The following is a 20,570-nucleotide window of genomic DNA, read 5'->3' as shown; positions in this document are numbered from 1 at the left end:
GCCACAGCTGGAACAAACTGAGTCTTTAGCCAGGCAATGAGATCGGGGATGCTGGCTCTTGCCACAGAGTGCTCCCTAGCACGAGAAGCAGTAGCCATTAGGGCTGGGGTAGTAGGAGTAGCCGGACCTTGGAAGAGATCACCTGGGTGAGTGAGCTCACTGGCTTCGAGGTCATCGTTCTCAAGCTTGGCCTGTTTCAACAATTTGGCCAACTCAACGTGACTAGCCAGGTCCACCTTACCTGACTCGAGCAGTCGCTGCCTCATGTATCTCAAGTGGACCCCCGTGACTAAAGTGTCCCAGATCTGTTCTTCTTCACGAACATGGTCCATAGCCACTTGGTACCTGCACTTCTTGGCAAGCGTCCACAGATCCAGCAGGTAGTCATCCTGGCCGTTGGCGATGTAGATCGAGTCGGTACCCCGCTAGAACCTCATTTTGCGACCAGGTACCGTGCCTTCAACCCCTCAATGGCAGCATTGTATGTAGTGCAGTCCCTGATGACTGCATACCCTTTCATTCCTACCCTCGAAACGAGTGCGGACATCCTGAGTTCATTGGTGTGGAAGACATCTCTGGTTGTGTTCAGGTAGGCCTGGAAGCAGTCCAGCCAGTACGTGAACTCCTCAGCCATGTCAGGGGACAGAGGGTCTGTCAGCAGCGTGCCTGGCTGGAGTCGCGCTTCCATCATTTAGGGAATACACTGATAAAATTGTGTGAATAAAAGCTCTCACGACTGGAGGGAGAACAAACACTTATTAGCTTATAACTAAGGGTAGGGTCTCACAGTAGTCTTCAGAAGGGTTCTGGGTTTAGGCGGAAAACCAGGGTTATATTGAGCAGATGGGGGCAGAGCCCAAAGGCAGTGCCGGCCATCAGCTCAACACACTACCCAGTGAATCCCAGTTCACTGCACTTTCCCCTGCAGTTAATGCCAGACTATTAAAGACAGAAATGGAATTTCTGGAATTTGTTCCAGGTTTTATATTATTGTATGACCACTCTATGCTCATATTAACACTGAGTTTAAATGTTATATTTGGGACACCTTGTTAAATACAGTGCTTAGCTGCTCCAGTGCCAGCCTCATGTTAGTCTGGGGTGCAATGTACACAGCGACCAGGATGATGGCGAATTCTTTGCTAAACAAACAGAATACATCAATATATTTCAAAAAACCTAACTCCATTTATATATTCGCCATAAACAAGCATGAAAATAATTTCGATTAAGATCCACTGGGCAACAGTAGCAACAGTTGTCTGGTATCATTCAGGACCTTTTAGATTCTGTGTGCGCCAGCTTCTAGCCAGGTGGAACATCTGACTTTATCATTTTGCCTTGGAAAGAAAACAATTAAATATATGCAACATGGATATCATCTACAATTGACAGAGTTCAAATTTGTTTGTGGAGTAGCAGTGAGCACAATGCCTTTACAGCGCCAGCGATCAGGACCAAGGTTCGAATCCCATGCTGTCTGTAAGGAGTTTGTACGTTTCCTCCCACCGTTCTAAATGTACCAGGGGTTGTAAGTTAATTGAGTAGCACTGGCTTGTAAGGCGAAAGGGCCTGTTACTGTGCTGTATGCATGTCTAAATCATGGTTTTCCCTAAAAGCTGTAAATGCTGCATATCAATCTTGATCAAGAAAAATCCAGGGAGACAGGAACAGAATGGACAGCAGTTATTTCCACTGCCCATGAAGGTCCTGAGGTTCTGACAACGGATTTTGTACTCAGTATGGTTAATGTAGTGGTTAGTGCATCAATATTACAGCACCACAAACTGGGGTTCGAATCCCGCGCAACATGTAAAGAGTTTGTTTGTTCATCTTATGTCTATGCGGGTTTCTTCTGGGTGCTCCGGTTTCCTCCCGTTGTTCAAAACATACCGAGGGTGTAGGTCAATTGGGTGTCATTGGGAGGCACAGGCTCGTAGGCCGAAAGGGCCTGTTACCATGCTGTATGTCTAAAAAAACCCACTTGCAGTGCACAGTGACAGAGTGTGATGGAGGATAAATGCAACCGAAGGATATAAATAGGGTGGGGCCACTTCTGACAGCAATGAACATTCTGCCACAAACTATGTTAAAGAAAGGTCTGAAATCTCCTCTTCATTCTGTTTTGGTGATAAAACATTGATAGATTGAAAAAAGAATGGCATTGATGCTTTAGCAGCTAGATCAAAAGCAGGCAGACACTCTGAATGAGATTCATTATTTTATTCCTCACCTCTGCAGGTGGGAACCTTGGCTACCAGCAATGCTAATTAGAGCTTTGGGTATTAAGTGCCTGCAATTTGCTGAGCAGTAAAATGACAGGCCAGTAAAAATCGGGATATCGCATGATTTATATTGCTGGCAAATGAGGCTCCCTCCCCAGCTTCACGGCTTGTAAAATTAACACTATTTTTTTCTTCCAAAGGACAGCACTGTTGACATCACTGCTACTTCCTTGCTGCTCTGATCTTCTATTTTAAGTTTTGGCTTGGCCAAACCCCCTACCACCTACCACCAGCCAGACAGTTAAAAATATAACTAACTGAGACAAACCAATGCACAGTTTGACATCAGAATCTATAATCAGAAAATGATGGTAACACTCAAAATTTGTGGACAGAGGAACAGTGCTAACAGTTTAGGTTGAAGACTTTCCGTCAGAACAAAGCACTGTTCAAAAACAAGTATTGTATGTTTTAATTTGTAGAGATGGGGAAGCAATAGAGAGAACAGGGGAGACCTGATGAAGAGTTTTGGCTTGAAACTTTGCCCATTCTTTTTCTCCCTCTGATATTGCTTGACCTGCAGAATTCCTCCAGCAGTCTGTGTTTGGCTTTAGATGCCAGTATCTAGTCTCCTGTGTGCCTCTGAAAGAACATAGAAAATGTCACAGATCGAGTGAAGACCAAGGGAGACTGAAAGGTGTTAGCTTGGAGGTGGTGGTGAAGACTGTGTTAATTGGAGATGATTAGGTTCAAAGAGATATGAATACAAGGAGATGAAATAAGACAGCAGAAACAAACATAAAGACAAACATAAAGATCACATTTTCTGAAATCTGAAATACATACTGGAAATTAGATTAGATTAGTGATGTACCATCAATAATCACAAAAGGCTGATGTGAAATTATCAGGCTTTTATTTACTAAAAACTGTAATAACCATAAAACTCATTGACTGATCAAAGCAAAGAGAAAGGGAACATGTTCAGCATCGTACGGTGGTCGGACAGCCCATGGGCTTCTCCCCTGCACATGGTACCCAAAGCAACTGGGGGCTGGAGTCCATACAGCGACAACCACCATCAACGAGGCCACAACACTGGATCAGTACCCCTATGCCTCACATCCAGGACTTTGCAGCTAACCTGCATAGGGCAAGGATCTTCTCCAAGGTGGACCTTGTGCGGGGATATCATCAGATACAAGTACACCTTGATGATATGCCTAAGACCATCATCATCACCCCATTCAGCCTCTTTGAATTCCTCCGAATGCTGTTCAGGCTAAAGAACGCCGCACGGACCATCCAGTGACTCATGGATGCAATGGGCCGAGACCTGGACAGTACCTTTGTGTACCTGGACGACATCCTGGAGGCAAGCAGGAGCCAACAGGAGCATCTGGCGCACCTCGGCAACCTTTGCACCCGACTGAGCGAGTTTGGCCTAACGATCAACCCAGCCAAATGCCAGTTCAGATTGAAGGTCATCAACTTTCTGGACCACAGGATAAATGGGGAAGGAGCCACACCGCTACCCAATAAAGTGGAGGCCATCCGGAAGTTCCCCAGACCCAACGTGACCAGGGGACTACACGAGTTTGTGGGGATGATCAATTTCTATCACAGGTTCATCCCCTCAGCTGCCCAGATTATGCAGCCCTTGTTCGCCCAGATGGTGAGGCGAAGGACATCACCTGGGATGAGGAGTCAACGGAGGCTTTCGTGAAAGCCAAGGAAGCCCTGACAGATGCTGCTCTCCTGCACATCCCAGGAGAGATGCTTCAACGACTCTGATGGTTGATGCCTCAGGAATGGCGATAAGTGGAGTTCCGGAGCAGAAGATTTAAGGAAGTTGGCGGCCACTAGCTTTCTTTAGTAAAAGATCTGAGGCCTCCAGAACTGAAGTACAATCCTTTTGACAGAGAGCTACTGGCACTGTACTAATCATCTGCCACTTCAGGTAGTTCCTTGAGGGCGGGTCCTTCACGGCTTTCACAGATCATAAGCTGACTTTCGCCTTGGCTAAGATCTCAGACCACTGGTCAGCCCACCAGCAATGACACCTGTCTTACATCTCAGAGTACACCACTGGCAAGGGCAACATGGTGTCCGACGCACTGTCCAGGCAAAGTATCCATGCGCTATCAAGGAGAGTGTACTTTGTGTCATTGGCGGAGGGATTGCCATATCAGGACTGCAGCTCCAGGACATACTCATTGGCACAGATAGTACCACCCTCCTGTGTGATGTGGCCACCGGTCAGGTCAGATCCATCGTCCCAGCGGGTTGGAGGCAACAGGTTTTAGACTCCATCCACGGACTGGCTCACCCATCCATCAGGACCACGGTCCGGCTGGTGACCAGCAAATACATGTGGCATTGATTGCAGAAACAGGTCAGTGGGTGGGTGAAGGTGTGCACAAAGTGCCAAGCAACCAAGGTACAGCAGCACACCAAGACCCCACCTCAGCACTTCAAGCCTGCAGAACGAAGGTTCGACCACATCCATGTGGACATAGAAGGGCCCTTGCCGATATCACAGGGTTTCCACTATCTGTTCACAATGATCGACCGCTTCACTAGATGGCCAGAAGCAGACGCGCTGGCAGACATATCCACAACCTCATGCGCCAGGGCCCTCATCTCAGACTGGGTGACACGGTTTGGGTTTACCATTCCACATCACATCCAACAGAGGGGTTCAGTTCACCTCCAGTCTATGGACTGACCTCGCCAGCCTGTGGGGTGCCCAGCTGCATAACACAACATTTTACCACCCACATTTCAATGAATGATGGAGCACTTCCACAGGCACCTCAAAACCACGCTCATGACCAGACTCCAAGGATCCAACTGGTTAGATGAGTTACCCTGGTTGCGGTTTGGCATCTGCACGGCACCCAAGGAAGACATCAACACCTCTTTGGCTGAACTCGTTTACAGAGCTCCACTGGTGGTCCCAGGAGACATCATATCATCTCCAGGCGGAGAGCAGGATGACTCTGCAGCGTTCCTCAGCAGGCTAAGATTCAGGAACCTGGTCCAGATTCCACATTCCAGGCTCGGACACACAAGGACCAACATACCAAAAGACCTACAGGACTGTAAGTATGTTTTCATTCTCAGGGGTCCACATCATCCACTGCTTCAGAGGCCATGCGAGAGTCCGTTCCGGGTCATCCACAACAACAAGGCCATGTTGAAGCTGGAGGGTGGAGGCAAGATGGAGGTCTTCATCTCAGATACACTGAAGCCAGCACACCTGGACCCGGCACACCCGGTCGAGGCACCAGCACCACGCCAAAGAGGCAGACCACTGAAAGCTGCAGAAACTTTGCCTCTGGGCACCAAGGACAATACCACTGATTCTGTGGGGGGGGGGGGGGTCATGTGGCAGCCTACCACAGCGGCAAAATTGAGCCAGCGTTCTGGGCGACGAGCGCCACCAAAGGCCAGCAGCCTCTGCAGCAGCACTGGCCCCAACAAGTGAACTGGTGGGTGAATGGCAAGGACAGCTTAAAGGCCAGAGACCCCAAAATGGCACTGGCCTTGCTGCACTGGCAACAGACAGGGACAGTGCGTGGGGAAGAAGGGCATTGTTATGTAGAAAAGTACCTGTGCACAGGAAACCTGTTATGCATGTTGGAGGTCAGCCAAGTGGAACCATGGTGGGAACAGTGCAAATATAAAAGTTGGACCTAAGCCCAAATAATACTCATAGCTTAACCTAACTTCACTTTGTGTGTGTGTGTGTGTGTGTGTGTGTGTTTTTGTATGTTCAGTATGTCAGGTAGCAAATGTGAAGAGACAAAAACAGAATTAAAGCTTGAATACTTTTCATCAGAACTGGCCAGCACTGATACTAACTGGAAAGGCTGGTTATTTGAAAAGTTTGAATTCATTGTTGAGTGCTGAGGACTGTAATGTGCCCAGTCGGAAGCTCAGATACTATTTCTAGCATATGCTGGGCTTCACAAGGAAAGTGTAGGAAGGCAAAAATAGAGAGTGTTGAGTGGGTGTTGGATGGAGAATTATATGTGATAGGTAACTAGATGATCAGGGTTGCCCTGTGAAGGTATTCCACAAAGCAGTCATCCAATCTCCAGTGTAAAGATTGTATCATGAAGACCGAATGTAATTTGTAATTTCTAAAATAATTACTTCTTCACTTGGATCCTTAGAAGTTGGGAAGATGTGACATCTTCTACAAGTGTACAGAGATGTACTGAAAGAAAGGTGTGATTTATGGAGATGGGAGAGCAAATGTTGGAGTAACAAAGGAAATCATGCATTTGGAATGCTGAAAGGAGAGAAGATGTGTATTGAAGGGGAAAATGATCCTTGAATGTAGATGCTAGTGAAAAACTAAGTCAAGAGGAACCCAATCATTGCTCTTGGTGGGAGGAGAGGGGATGAGGACCAAAGAGCAATAAATGGAATAAAAATATTTGAGGGCCCCATCAACTGCAATGGAGGGCAAGTCTTGGGTAAGAGAAAAAGAAAACATCTGTGAAACACTGGTATGAAAAATGTCTTCATCACAAGTGATAAGACAGAGGCAAGAAAACTGGGAGAATGAAAGCAGGGTGGAAGGAGTTGTAGGTAAGGTAGCTGTGGCAGTCATTGGGTCTGTAATAGGTTCGTCTCTTGAGATGTTGAAATAGGGAAATATCGTTAGAATGGACCATGTGAAAGTGAGAGCAGGATGCAAAATTACAGTGAAGGTGGTGATTTTTTGAGTTCCATATGAAAGCAGAAAGCCACAGCAGTATAGGTATCCATGCCCAAGCCTCTGCACTAGATATGCATGACGATCCAATGTCAAACCAGCAATACCTGGTATCTGGAACCTATGGGGATTGGGAGATGCTGGATAAATGAAATTTTCAGTGGATTGGTGAACTAACTAGGAAGTGCACCAATTTTAAAATTCCATATTTTTTACCTATTTATTTTCCACAATTTTTTTGCTGGTTTCTCAAGGCTGCTGTTTGCTTGAATTCCAGATAACAGTTTTACTGTACATTTTCAATCCATGAACTGGAGAGAAAACACAATTATAAATGACACAATTGGGCTGAGTTAATTGTAAAGTCACTCTTTGAGAAATTGCAAGAATGAGACGAGTTTCAGAGGATTTTTTTGTCAAGCCATCAATTCTAAAAGATCTAGAATTCAAGGATAGACATTAAATAAAATGGTGGAGGTAATGAAATAGTTACTTCCATACCAAATAGCCAGTGGAATATGAATTCCTTTCAAGTTTAAGTTTATTATCACCTGATTGTACATAAACAACCTAATGAAACAGTATCTCTCCATGGTTAACATGTAAAAATACACAATACATAAAAATCATATAAATAATCAAAATAAATTTAGCTAAATATTTGGGATGATTGTCACATTTACAGGATACCATTTATCAGTCTCACAGCCTGCAGGAAGAACCTATTCCTCAGCCTGGCAATCCTGATTTTGATGCTCCTGTACCTTATTTTTGATGGTAGTAGGTTGAAGATATTGTGCCGGGTGGAAGGGGTCTTCTATAATTCCTTGAGTCTTCTATCAACAGCAGTCCCAGTAAATGTCATCTATAGAGGAAAGGGAGACCCCAGTGTCCCTACCAGCTGTTTTAATGAACATCTGGGTTGGTTTCTGGATTAATGCTTTGCTGCTACCGTACACACAGTCCGGCCAGACAGGACACTCTCAATTGTATTCCTGTAAAATGTCATCAACATGGAAGCCAGTAGCCTTGCCCTCCTCAGTGTCTTAGGAAATGTAGGGCACTGCTGAACCTTCCTGACTAACGAGGAAGTGTTTCACACACACAAAAGCATTTGGCAGGCGAAGAGTCACTTCTGAAGTGATGTTACTCTTGTAATTGAGGAAAAGCTGTAGACAGCTTGCACATTAGCAGCAACGTCGTTCAGATCAGAATATCCCCTTATGTTGATCGGGGGATAGTCAGACAGGATAACAGATCATTGTAAAAACACACAGTGATACTTGAGGAATTCAGCTAGACGCAGCGTCTATGGGAGATAAAAATATAAATGTAGACATACAGCATGGTAGCAGGCCAGCCAATTACACCCAATTAATCTACAACCCCCAGTACGTTTTGAGTGGTGGGAGGAAACCGGAGCCCCCTAAGGAAAATCCCCCACGCAGACACGCAGCAAATCCTGACAGGCTGTGCGAGATTTGAAGTCTGGTCCCGATCACTGGTGCTGTAACAGCATTGCACTAACTGCTACACAAACTGTGCCAACATTTTGGGCCTGAGCCCTTCTTTGTGTAAGGAACAGATAGTTGCACCACTCTTCTTTGAAATGGTATCAGGAGGTACTTTTTATCTACTTGAGAAGGAAAATGGGACCTCGACTGAGCACTTAATCTGAAATAGAGCATGCAGCTCCCTGGGCACTGCTCTTCAATGTCATCTCTGGTTTTGCTCTCAACTCCCTGTAAGAGCATACAACCTCTTGGCTCATTAGGCGAGAGTGCTGCTCACTAAGGAACAGCTGACACTGTAGCTCTTGGCACTGCTGTAAACAGATGAAAACCCTTAGCATTGTCATTTTCAAAAAAGTCTTTATAGTTGCATCAGAAATAAAAGCAAATTACCTGGTTTCTAGCATTCATTGGTTCTGCCAAATCAATACTTAGATATTTCTGGGAGAGACACCATTTTTTTTATAAATGGATTTTTGTTTGAATTTCTTCAGTTGGTCTCACTCAATGATCTTAAAATCCTTCTTTTATATTTGTGATAGAACAGATCTATCACCAATGTATATAGTGTATATAGTTACTGTATCTAGACGGTGCTTACAGCGATTGGCTGAGAGCTAAGCCACGTCTACTGTCTGGGCCTTAAAGGGCTGTGTCCCTAGCCAGGTCGGATCATTCCGGACTGGTCGGCCACCTGTGAAGAGCTCCTGTCTTCTGCTAATAAAAGCCTTGGTTTGGATCAACAAGTCTTTGGTTCTTTCGACGAGCTCTACAATAATGAACATATTTCCAATTTTTGGAACTGAGGTTACCATCCAAGGTTCTGATATATTTTCTACTACGTGCAATCACATTGTTTATCTTGTTGACCTTCAGCTTTCTTTCCTTCTTTAAAAGACACATAGGTGATAGGCATGTGCCAAAGGCACAATGGGGATGTTTTCTGAGGATTGGGTAAGTGAAGTAGGTCATAACAAAATGTGGGAATTAAGAGTGTGATGTCGAAGTGGAGAGGATGTTTCCATTAATGTCTGCTTGTGTATTCTTGACATTGATACCTGCTGCTACCAGTGATCATCTAAATATGGACTTGTTCACTATTTAACCATATAACCATTTACGGAGCGGAAACAGGCCATGTTGGCCTTTCGAGTCCGCACTGGTTCACTGATTTTGTGCGCCCTCTTCAGGCATTGGTCCCTGTAGATCTTCATTCAATAACGATGCAGGTGGAATCTTATTGAAATTGAAAGCAAGATTGTTGTCCTGGCACCACACAACCAGATTCTTGATCTCCATCCTGCTTTCTGACTCATGGTCATTAACTTGGATCTCAGAAAATCTTATCGACTAAAACTTACCTTTATATGTTGGAGGACAAACTGTCAGGGACAAGCTATCGATGTCAGGTCTCTGGAATAAAGCCTGGCCTTGTGGTCAAGTTGAGAAGTGAAGGTGGGAAGAGGAAGGCTGTGTTGAGAGGCGATGACAGTGAGTTGGGGTTGGTTTTCACAATCTCACCTTTATCAATTTATTTCTGTAGATTGCAGACATGAATACACACACATACACACAGGTGCAATTGAAACTCTGTGAATCACAATGAAATAGAATTTTCTAAAAAGTAGGAACCATTCAAAACCAAGGTGTGTTTGAGGCACAGCCACAATCAGTTATTGAAATTTTCTTCACTGGATCTTAATGTTTTGAAAGGATAAACATTTTGTAGAAAAGCCCCACATTTTATGCATTTTTTTCATTTGACAAATTACATGTTGTTTTCCAAACTGCATGCAGAATTTCACTGTGGAGTCACAGACATACATTTATGTACAGATAGAAATATATGTACCTAACTGTGCAGATTTGCTGACCCACTCAGCCAATCTGGTTCTTATGATTGAAGCAATCTGGATTAATGGGGCAGAACTCATGTCTGTCGATGAAATGATTCCCTGCAGCTATTACAACAAGCTGTGCACTGGGAATTAAAGTAAAATACCAGTTTCTTATTTACTGATTATAGGTACAAGATCATAGGGTGTACAAGTTGATCATTTGTCAGTAGATAAATTGAAAAGCCAAACTCCTTGTGGGTATTCCTGAACTTCCTGAGGCCAACCATCTCAACTCCAACCATTCCTGTAGTGGCATGTCTGTTCCTGACCTCATCCAGTGTCAGGCTGAGGCCAAACGTAAACTTGAGGAACAACACATTGTATTCCTCCTTCACAGCCTTAAGTCTAACAGCCTGAACATTGTCTCTTTTTCAATTATTTTAGAACCCCACACCATCCCCATCTGTTTCCATCTCTTCTTTTCCTACTTTGGTGCCTACTTATTTTCTCTCTGTCTCTCTCTCTCAAACTTTTCTGGCTCCCTCTTATGGGTTCTCCCTCTATTTGTCTCTCTTCCTCTCTCGCCTTCTATCCTGGACTCTATGGACCCTTCCCCTAGCTTTTTCCCCCCTTTTTTCTGTATTTTCACCTATTCTATCTTAGTCTTGATAAAGCATTCAGACTAGAAACATTGACTGATCATTTCTACTCTTGGATGTGTCTGACTTGCTGAGTTCCTTCCAACAATTCTTTGTCTATGTAAAATTCATAGTGTTATCTGAGCAGCGTGTGCTGGATTGTTCCAACTTTTATTCATGGTTCCAATTGGATCGACAACTTTTAGAGATTCACTAAGTCCTTGGTCTCCATGTACCCACTGTGGAAGTTGAATGTTTCAAGATTTACAGTAGAGTTAGAGGGATGGATCTATGAGCTTGCTTGCCTGCTGGACACCCTGGAATTCAATACAAATCTCAGTCTTTGTGGGATTCCTCAGCACTAAGCTAATTAAATCACCATTCATTCCCCATTGAATTCAAGGGTCTTTGTGGGAAAAAATATTTTGGAGGTGAAATGTAAAGTACATTTTATTATTTGTTTAACATAATATGTATTTTGAATTCTTTTGATATATGTTGGTATTTTTATTTAATTTTTAGATATATATAAAAATAATACACTGTGGCAGTGTGAGCAATGGAAGAAACACAGTCACCTTGTTGAGGGTCGTTAACGACTTTTTATTCACATTCAGCATGCACCTTTAAGGGCAGCATGAGCTCAGTCATCTGGTGCATTGTGACGTCATAATGGCTGCCCAGGGTGCACGCTGGAAGGGATGCTGGAGTTAGAGAGAAACCTCTGACCATGCCATTTCCCCATGGCCGCTCCGCCACGTGACAATACAAGCAGGGCCAGTTCGCCTTGAGGATGTGCGCCACCACACAACCCCCCAACCCAGAACCGACTATGCATCCTGTCGCTTTGGCAGACGGCTCCGGCACTTGGGCACGGTCGTTTGCACCGGTTGTGGTAAGTCCAGATGGGCTGCCTTCAGGCAGTCCACCATAAAAAGTTCCTCTCTCCCTCCAATGTCCAGGGTGAAGGTCCCGCTGGACGTGTGCAAGACTTTGTATGGGCCCTCGTACAGTTGCTGTAGCGGTGCACCTTGTGGTCCTCTCCGCATGAAAACAAACTGGACCGAGTTGAGCTCTTTGGGGAGATAATACGGCCGGGTGCCATGGTGTGCCAGGGTGGGGGAGCTAGGGAGGCCGTCGCCTGCGTAGGTCCGCCAGAAGGTTTTTGTCAGTGGTCGTGGTGTCAGGGTCTGAGCCGAAAAACTAACCCAGCAGGGACCATCTCCGCTGCTGAAGCCTGCAGGTCTTCCTTGGGTGCTTGAGTGAGGGGCTTATGATCTGTGAAGGCTGTGAATGGCCTGCCCTTGAGGAAGTAGCAGAAATGGCGGGTGGCCAAATACAGCATCAGGAGCTCTCGGTCGAAAGCGCTGTATTTGAGCTCCAGTGGGAACAGCTGCTTGCTTTGTGTTTGTCATGGTTGCGATGGGCAATGAGAATATCATCCAGGTAAATGACCACAAAGTCCAGGTCTTTTCCAACTGCGTCCATGAGGCGCTAGAACATTTGGGGTGCGTTCTTTAGACCAAAAGGCATACACAGGAACTCAAAGAGCCCGAAAGGAGTGATAATGGCCGTCTTACCCACGTTGTCTGGATGCACAGGATCTGATGGTATCCCCACACGAGGTCCACTTTGGAGAAGATCCATGCGCCATGGAGGTTGATGGAGAAGTCCTGTATGTGTGGCACCAGGTACCTGTCGGGGGTGGTTGCATCATTCAACTGACGGTAGTCCCCGCATGGTCTCCAGCCCCCGTACGCTTTTGGAACCATATGGAGCGACGATGCCCAGGCGTTGTCCGAGCACCGGACAATTCCCAGTTCCTGGAGCTGGGAGAACTCCTCCTTTGCCTGCTGGAGCTTCTCGGGCGGCAGCCATCTGGGTCTAGTGTGCAGCTCTGTGTGACGATGTGGTGGAGGACCCCATCCTGGGGCAGGGTGGCATTGAACCGTGGCTCAAAGATGGCAGGGAATTAGACAATAGACAATAGACAATAGGAGCTGGAGTAGGCCATTTAGCCCGTCGGGCCAGCACCGCCATTTTAGATCATGGCTGATCATTACCATCAGTACCCCTTTCCAGCCTTATCCCCATAACCCTTAACTCCGTTACCCACAAGAGTCTTATCTAACTCTCTTTTGAACATAGTCAGCGAATCCGCCTCTACCATCCTCTGTGGCAGAGCATTCCACAGATTCACACTTCTCTGGGTAAAAAATGCTTTCTCATCTCCGTCCTAAAGGGCCTACCCTGTATTCTTAAACTATGCCCTCTAGTCCTCGTCTCCCCCATCATTGGGAACAAGTAATCAGACTTCACCTTGTCTATCCCCCTGATGATTTTGTATACCTCAATCATGTCCCCCCTCATCCTTCTAAACTCCAATGGATACAAGTCCAGTTTTTCTAGCCTTGCTGCATATGACAACTCTGCCATCCCTGGAACTAACCTTGTAAATCTGCGCTGCACACCCTCTATAGCTAGTATGTCCTTCCTCAAGTTTGGAGACCAGAACTGGACGCAATACTCCAAGTGGGGTCTCACCAGGGCCCTGTATAACTGCAGAAGGGCGTCTCTGTTCCTATACTCCAATCCCCTCTTTGTGAAAGCCAACATTCTATTTGCCTTCTTCACAGCTTTCTGAACCTGCATGCTAGCCTTCAGTGACCGGTGAACAAGTACACCCAGATCCATTTGCACTTCCCCACTCCCTAGCTTGTCTCCATTTAAATAATACTCAGCTTTCCTATTACTTCCCCCAAAATGAATAACCTCACATTTGTTCACATTGAAATTCATCTTCCATTTAGCCGCCCACTCCTCCAGCCTGTCCAAGTCCCTCTGCATTTTCCTTACATCCTCCTCACACCCCACACCGCCACCCAGTTTAGAGTCATCTGCAAATTTGCTCATGTTATTTATAATCCCCTCATCCAAATCATTAACATAAATTACAAACAACTGAGGACCCAACACCGATCCCTGAGGCACACCACTCGTCACATCCTGCCATTCTGAAAAAGACCCATTTACTCCAACCCTTTGTTTCCTATCTCTTAACCAATTTCCTATCCATGTCAGCACCTTACCTCCAATACCATGCTCCCTGATCTTGCCCACTAGACTCCTGTGCGGTACCTTATCAAAGGCCTTCTGGAAGTCCAAATACACCACATCCACTGGCTCTCCCGAGTCCACCTTCTTTGTCACATCCTCAAAAAATTCCAGAAGGTTAGTCAAGCATGACTTACCCTTAAGGAATCCATGCTGACTAGCCCTTATACTATTATTACTGACTAAGTGTTCTGCTATTTCTCCTTTTATGATGGACTCCAATATCTTCCCCACCACTGATGTCAGGCTAACCGGTCTATAATTTCCCGTTTTCTCCCTCCCTCCTTTCTTAAAAAGCGGCACCACATCAGCCACTCTCCAATCCTCAGGGACCTCCCCGGAATCTATGGAACTTTGGAAAATGTCGACCAGTGCCTCCACAATTTCCATAGCCACCTCTTTAAGCACCCTAGGATGCAGCCCATCAGGCCCTGGGGATTTATCAGCCCTCAGTCCCAACAATTTACTCATAACCTCCTGCTTCTGGATCCGGATATCCATTAGATCCCCTTCCTCCCCAGTAAAGTTCCCCAAGTCTCTTGGTACCGCATGACCACTACCCCCTAACTGACTATAACCTATATCCTCCTTGGTGAAGACAGTTGCAAAGTATTTGTTAAATTCCTCTGCCATCTCCTTGTTTCCGGTAATAATTTCACCCTTGCCCATTTTCAAAGGGCCAATTTTAGACCGAACCAATTTCTTCCTCTTCACGTACTTAAAAAAGCTTTTGCTATCCTCCGCAATATTATCAGCTAATTTCCTCTCGTACTTCATTTTCCCGTCTCTTATGGCTTTCTTAGTTACCCTCTGAAGGTTTCCCAATCCTCTAATTTCCCACTCCGCTTCGCTATCTTATAATTAATCCCTTTGGACTTGATAATGCACTTGATTTCCTTAGTTAGCCAGGGCTGCCATTTGCATCTCCTAGAGCCTTTCCTCCACTTTGGAATAAATTTGTCCCGAATCCTGTGAAAAATGTCCATAAAAACCTGCCATTTTTCCCCAGTTGTCCTCCCAGCTAGTGTATCTTCCCATTTTATTTTGGATAGCTCCTCCCTCATAGCTGCAAAATTCCCTTTATTTAACTGAAGTACAGATGCTTCCGACTTCCTTTCCTTTTCCCTTTCTAATTGCAGCTTAAAAGTAACCATACCATGGTCACTATTCCCTAATGGCTCCCCTACATCAAGGTCACTTATTAAGTCTGCGTCACTGCACAGCACCCAGTCCAGAATCGACTTCCCCCTGGTAGGTTCCTCCACTAGCTGTTCCAAGAAAGTATCTCGTAGACATTCTATAAACTCGCTCTCTTGTGTTCCTGCCCCCGTATGATTATCCCAGTCCACCTTCATGTTGAAGTCCCCCATAACTACCGTATTGCTACCACTTTGACACATGGAGGATCTCGATGAACTCGTCCCTGGCGGTGGCCTCGGTGGTGATTTCGGGCCTGCGGGCTTCTGCTGTGTCCAGTCAGGTGGAGTGGAACGTTCGGGGATTGACCAGCCTTTTGCCCTTCATGTCAACCAGTAGGCCATGAGTTCTGAGGAAGTCGGCCCCTAACAGCGCTGTGCCTACGGAGGCTAGGAGGAACCTCCAGTGGAACTTCTCCTTCCCAATCTGGATCAGTGCCCTGAGGGTGCTGTAGGTCCTGATGGTGGAGCCGTTGGCCACCCGCAGGGTTGGACCTCGAGATTGCGTGCGAGTCTCTAATTTCTTTTAACCTGCACCATGTTTTTAAGGAATAAGATTTCACAATTGTAAAAAAAAATCTGGATCGTTTAGGTTGTTTATTGCATATTACACACTTCAAAAGTTTACTTCTGGATGCACCCTCTGGAACTTTTCCAGCTACTTTAACTGCATGACAACCTGGATAATTGTGCTTCTATAATGGATAATTAGGTCTTTTTGTTAACTTCTGTCGACAATGAGGCTTGCTTCAGCACAACAGGTGGAGGAGAAGAATATTATTCACAACTTCTGGACATTAAAAACTGATGGCAATCTCAACACTAGTTTTAACACTGTTAATTTTTGGAATGTGCGCATCACAGGCAAGGCAAGTGCTTTGTTACCAGTAACATGTTGCTCTGAAACATTGGCAATGAGCCATTTTTTTTAACTAGGCAGTCCTGATGATGATGCTCCCACAGCATTGTTGTGTCTGTAACCCCAGGTTTTAGAGCTAAAGTAATGGAGGAAAGGTGATATATTTCCAATTCCCAACTGTTATGTTATATGGTGAACCATAACAGGTCGGTGGTGTTCCTCTTCATTTGTTGCAATTGTTTATTTCATGATTAACTTGGGAGATGTCATTGCAGTAGCCCTATTGAGATAGTGCAATGTATTTTTATATACTACGCACTGCAGTCACATATGGTAGAGATGGTGACTATTTGGTGTGTTGAATTGGCAGATAACTTTCCCCCAGGAAATGTCCTTTTTGGCAGTACATTTTGTCGATGAAGCCCACTGTCACCACTGGTTTGGGTGGGACTGTTAGAGTCGTCCAGGTGAGCAGAAAAAGACTTAAACATTGTTGAACCTCCTTCATCATTCCCTGACTTGAACCTTGTAAATGCTGCAAATACTTTGGGTATCCACAGGTGAGTCAGTCACAATGGGAGAATATACCAATGACTCACTCTTATTGCCAGAGCATTTATGTGATTGAACCAGTTAAGTTTCTGGTTAAGGGTTATCCCCGTGATGATGAGTTAGGGATCACCACCAAATCCACAGAATCCACATTCAGGGAATCACAATTGAGCAGAAAATTGAAAAGACTGAGCACATAAATATCATGATTACAAAACCAAATCACTTACTTCCAGACATCACAAAATCTTTTGGCATCGAGAAGCCACAAGATAGGAAAATGGTGAAATACTCTCCACTTATCCATATGAGTTCACTTGAGAAGATTAACACTATCCAGGACTATGGAACCTACCTGAGTACCACCACCACTGAAGTTTAGAGGAGAAGAGAACATACAGTGTCTATTTTACCATGCATGAAGCTCAACATGAGTGAGGATTAATTTTGGTCATGGGATGGAAAGATCCAAACAGCAGTTCATACCAAATTTTAAGGGTTGAGTATAAGTTCCCAGTATTTCATACTCACTGCTCCACTGGGAACTCTGGAGTTTAACATATGTGCAAAACAAAATACAATATGTTTCTGATTATCCAAAAATCATTTAACCGAAAAGCTCAGTTATCCGAATTTTTATTTGGCGGCAACATGAAGTCACAGTTGAAAAGAAAAATTCAGCTGAAGTGTTCATGTGGGGCTCTGACGTGCTGTTAGCTCCAATTTGGTAACAACAGAGTTTAGAACCAGCCCGGAAGACTAACGCTGAATGGCTGGATGCTGGTTCAGAGAAGCAGGCTGGAATCTCTAGTCATCAGTGAGCAATTGGAAGTCAGTAGGTCAGGCAGTGCATGGGGAGAATTTCTTCTTTTCAGGTAACTCTCTCCCCTTTCTCTTTCCATTTCTTCTTTACCCTCCACTGTACTTGCTTCTCTGCTGTCCCGGCGTCACCAAGGAGAGCGGCCTCCCAGGCAGAAGCGAGGACCTGGGGCTCTCAGGCAGGGTCAGCGATAGTAGTGGGGAGGTGTCGGGAATCGGTGATGGCAGTGGGGAGGTGTCAGGGATCAGCAATGGGTGATACAAGAATTCTGCTGATGCTACCAGGCTACTTAAAGCCATTATTCAGTTATCCGAAAAATCCAGTTAACTGAAAAACATCCAATCCCAAGCTTTACAGATAACTGGAAATGCACTTTTTACTCATTTATTTGTACTAATAATTCATATTTTGATTGACACAAATGTTTTGCTCATGCAACTATCTTTTAAAAGTTTTAAACTATATTATTTATGCTAGTACTTAATGGCCGTATAATCATTCTGATTTCATAAGGATCAACAATTATCTTAAAAATGATTCCCAGGCATCTGAGAACAAAACTGAAATAAATACAAGAGCTTATTCTGTCACCTGAATGAACCCCATATGAGCACTATTATGTTGCACCTGCTTGGTGCTAATTGATCTCCCTTTTCACACAGGTGTATGAAAGGTCATGATATCCTGTTAGTCCATGACCAAATTAACTTCTCTTACTGTACTAGGTATTTTATTACAGATAACTGCAAACTTACACTTTAAAACTTAAAACTACAAATGAGCATTCATTATTGAAATGATTAAGTTGATTGGTTGAATAGTTAAGTTTGTGTGAATCAGGACAATCCTAGCAAGGGCTGCATAATAGCACTGTTATGGGGTTCATTCAGATGCCTGATGACTGTAGGGAGGAAACTATCTTTAAATTTGTTGCTATGTGATTTCACATTCTTAAGCCTTCTGCCATAGGGAAGAAAGGAGAAGAGAAATGTGTCCAGGGTGTAATAGGTCTTTCAGTATGTTGGCTGCTTTTCCAAGGTAAAGAGAGATGTAGATGGAGAGAAGGGAAGTTTGTGTTTGAGTCACATTCACTACTTCTGTACTTTCTTCTGATCTTGAGCAGATGCATTTGATGCAAATATTGTGAGGGGCGGGTGTATATGCCTAACTTTCTTAGTATTGTAAGAAACTAGAGGCATTGGTGCACTTTCACCACCATCACATCAATGTGTTTATCCCAGGTTAGGTTATTGAAGATATCTACTCCTACGAACTAGAAGCTATCAATACTTTCAACTTCCACTCCACTAATGCAGACAGGGGTGTGGATTCTGCTCCATTTCCAGAAGTCAATGATCATCTCCTTCATCTTATTGACTTTGAGAGAGAAGTTGTTAATTTGGTAACATGCCACAAGACTTTCATTCTTTTTCCTATATTCTGTCTCATTGTTGTTTGATACCAGTCTCCTACTGTGGTGCAGTTGTGAAGATGGAGTTGGAACAGCCCTGGGTGTAGAGGAACCATACAAAACTCATCAGCATAGTGTTGCTCATTCAGTGGGCTAACTCAAAAAATTACAAACTCCTGAATGGTGATAAGCAAACTAAATTTATCTCAAAGAAGTCAATGCAAGTACCATCAAAGTTGCTATAGAAACAACTACCTAATAATTAGACATTTCAATGGGAACCTTCAACAATGATCCTGAAAGCTTTCTAAAGCAATTAAAACTTTGCTGGAGGGTTTTTTTTAACCAATTATTTTTAATACATTGGATTGCAATAGTAACTCAAAAGCAATTCCTGCAGGGGCTACACAAAATAGTGTAATGACTTGTTGCAGACCTGGTTTTAATCTATAGATATTGTAAATGAATGTATAATTTTGGAAAAGGTGTGAGTCAAACGATGATCAACAACGACAGTAGAAATTGGTATTTGGGAGAGGAGAATTGAATACTGTTCCCTCAAGTCCTGTAGTGGCAAGAGTGCCCTGTGGTTCCTCACTGGGTAAAGCAGTAACCATTTTGCAATTCCCCTCTTCATGCTGGAGAGAGTGATTTCTGTTGGTTAGGGATTGAACAATTGTTGACTGTAATCAGGCATTTCAGCTGAATGGCTGCTCTTTGAGTCAGTGTATTTCTGGCAAACAGTAACATGGTTCCTGAGGAAAAGAAAAGCAAGCTGAGCTCACTCCTTTCTGGTGAAACATCTACATAGTGGACTAATAACTATATATTGGTGGAGTACACTTCCTCCATGTACACTTCCTAATATGGTACATGAAGTTAGCACCAATTGTTTGACCCTATGAAAGCCATAGATAAGATTTAGGTAGGTAGGTTGTTTCCATTGATAGGAGAGACCAGAACTAGGGGACATAGGCTCAAGATTCAGGGTAGTAAATTCAAGACAGAGATGAAGAGGAACTGCACTGGTGAAACTGTGACATTCACTGCACATTGAAGCAGAGGTGAATTCAGCAAGTATATTTAAGACAAGTTTAGATAGATTTCTACATTGTAAAGGAATTAAGGGATATGGGGGGAAAAGGCAGGTTGGTGGAGATGAGCCTATCATCAGATCAGCCATGATCACATTGAATAGCGAAGCAGCCTTGATGGCTGGATGGCCGACTCCTGCCTATTTCTTATATTCTTATGACCTGTGGTCCGCTGGTGTGCTAGGAATGAGATATGTAAGTAAAGGTCAGTGCTGACTTTTATCATAGATTTCAGTGCTTTGTTTTGTTAGGAAGTAGAAAAATATTTTCTGCCAAAGGAATGCCGAGGCCAGTAATGATGGTTGCTATTTTTGCATAAATGATGGAACAACTTCAGGCAAGGAGCAAAGGCTTGTTAAATGTCAGTAACTAAAATGACCTGCCTGTCTCACCACTGAAACATAAATGCAGGACGCTGGGTGCATTTTCTCCTCAGATGTGAACACATGTTAAGATCATTCATTTCAAGCCATAGTTTCCTTCACAATTAACATTGAACTCACCCTCTCATAATATTTCTTCTTTGTCTGTTTATTACATATTATTCAATTTTTCTACTTGCTCTCTTCACTCAACTGTTTGT

General features: G+C 44.2%; 1 protein-coding gene across 39 annotated transcripts in view; it reads left to right on the top strand.

Annotated features, from left to right (window-relative positions):
• Positions 1-20,570, top strand: part of cox11 (cytochrome c oxidase assembly homolog 11 (yeast)) — a 368,290-nt gene that overhangs the window by 140,677 nt on the left and 207,043 nt on the right. Inside the window, exon 1 of one of the 39 annotated variants that reach the window (XM_069893164.1) lies at positions 11,638-11,836. The exons of 37 other annotated variants lie outside the window; for them this stretch is intronic. In XM_069893164.1, coding sequence (XP_069749265.1) covers positions 11,735-11,836 — 102 coding nt within the window. In that variant the 5' untranslated portion in view covers positions 11,638-11,734. Of the gene's footprint in view, positions 1-11,637; positions 11,837-20,570 lie in introns of those variants that run through there. One more of the 39 variants, XR_011342926.1, reaches the window with a different exon arrangement.

Source organism: Narcine bancroftii, chromosome 8 (assembly GCF_036971445.1).
Source record: "Narcine bancroftii isolate sNarBan1 chromosome 8, sNarBan1.hap1, whole genome shotgun sequence".
Lineage (NCBI taxonomy): Eukaryota > Metazoa > Chordata > Chondrichthyes > Torpediniformes > Narcinidae > Narcine > Narcine bancroftii.
The sequence above is the reverse complement of the archived record's forward strand: the minus strand, read 5'-3'. Positions and strand labels throughout refer to the sequence as shown.